Raw genomic sequence first — 507 nt, 5'->3', positions numbered from 1 at the left:
TAATTCATAGGCATAAATTCCAATAGATGGTATACCCATACCATGAGCTTGAATTGAAACCTTTTTTCCTTTGTAATATCCAGTATATCCTAATGCCCCTCTTACCCCATTGACTTGAACAACATCAGTCAAATAAGTGTCTGCAACAAATTTACATCTTAGTGGATCACCAGCTACCAACACTGTATCAGCAAAATCAGCTATATTAGCGTTGTTGTGTGGAGTAGGGGTATTAGTCATAACAGATATTGAGTGATTCTAATTCTTTAATCGTATAAATATAACAAAATAAGAAACTTCTAGGGTTTTCTTTCTTATTTCTTTTACAAAAATTCTTCTTTTTTTGGCAATTGTTAAAAAAAACTGATACGAAGAATTGTTTAGAAAAGTTTTTGAATTTATTGGTTTTTATAGTTTAATATACATAAAGATTTATTGTAAATTTTGAACATTCTCTATTTCCTTATCATTTCCTCCACCTTCTCTATGAAGTCTTTATCTTGATAT

The 507-nt window shown here is 29.6% G+C and overlaps 1 protein-coding gene across 1 annotated transcript in view; it reads right to left on the bottom strand.

The window, feature by feature from the left end:
* ENU1_178380 (purine nucleoside phosphorylase, putative) overlaps nucleotides 1-240 on the bottom strand; it is a gene marked incomplete at both ends in the record, with an annotated part of 255 nt that extends 15 nt beyond the window's left edge. Inside the window, one exon of the mRNA XM_008861398.1 lies at nucleotides 1-240. This exon is cut by the window's left edge and continues 15 nt beyond it. Within this exon, the coding sequence (XP_008859620.1) occupies nucleotides 1-240 (240 nt within the window).
* Nucleotides 241-507: the final 267 nt, after the last annotated feature.

Source organism: Entamoeba nuttalli, assembly GCF_000257125.1.
Source record: "Entamoeba nuttalli P19 unplaced genomic scaffold asmbl_7991, whole genome shotgun sequence".
In the NCBI taxonomy this organism is placed as follows: Eukaryota; Evosea; order Mastigamoebida; family Endamoebidae; genus Entamoeba; species Entamoeba nuttalli.
This window is presented reverse-complemented; position numbering and strand designations above follow the sequence as displayed.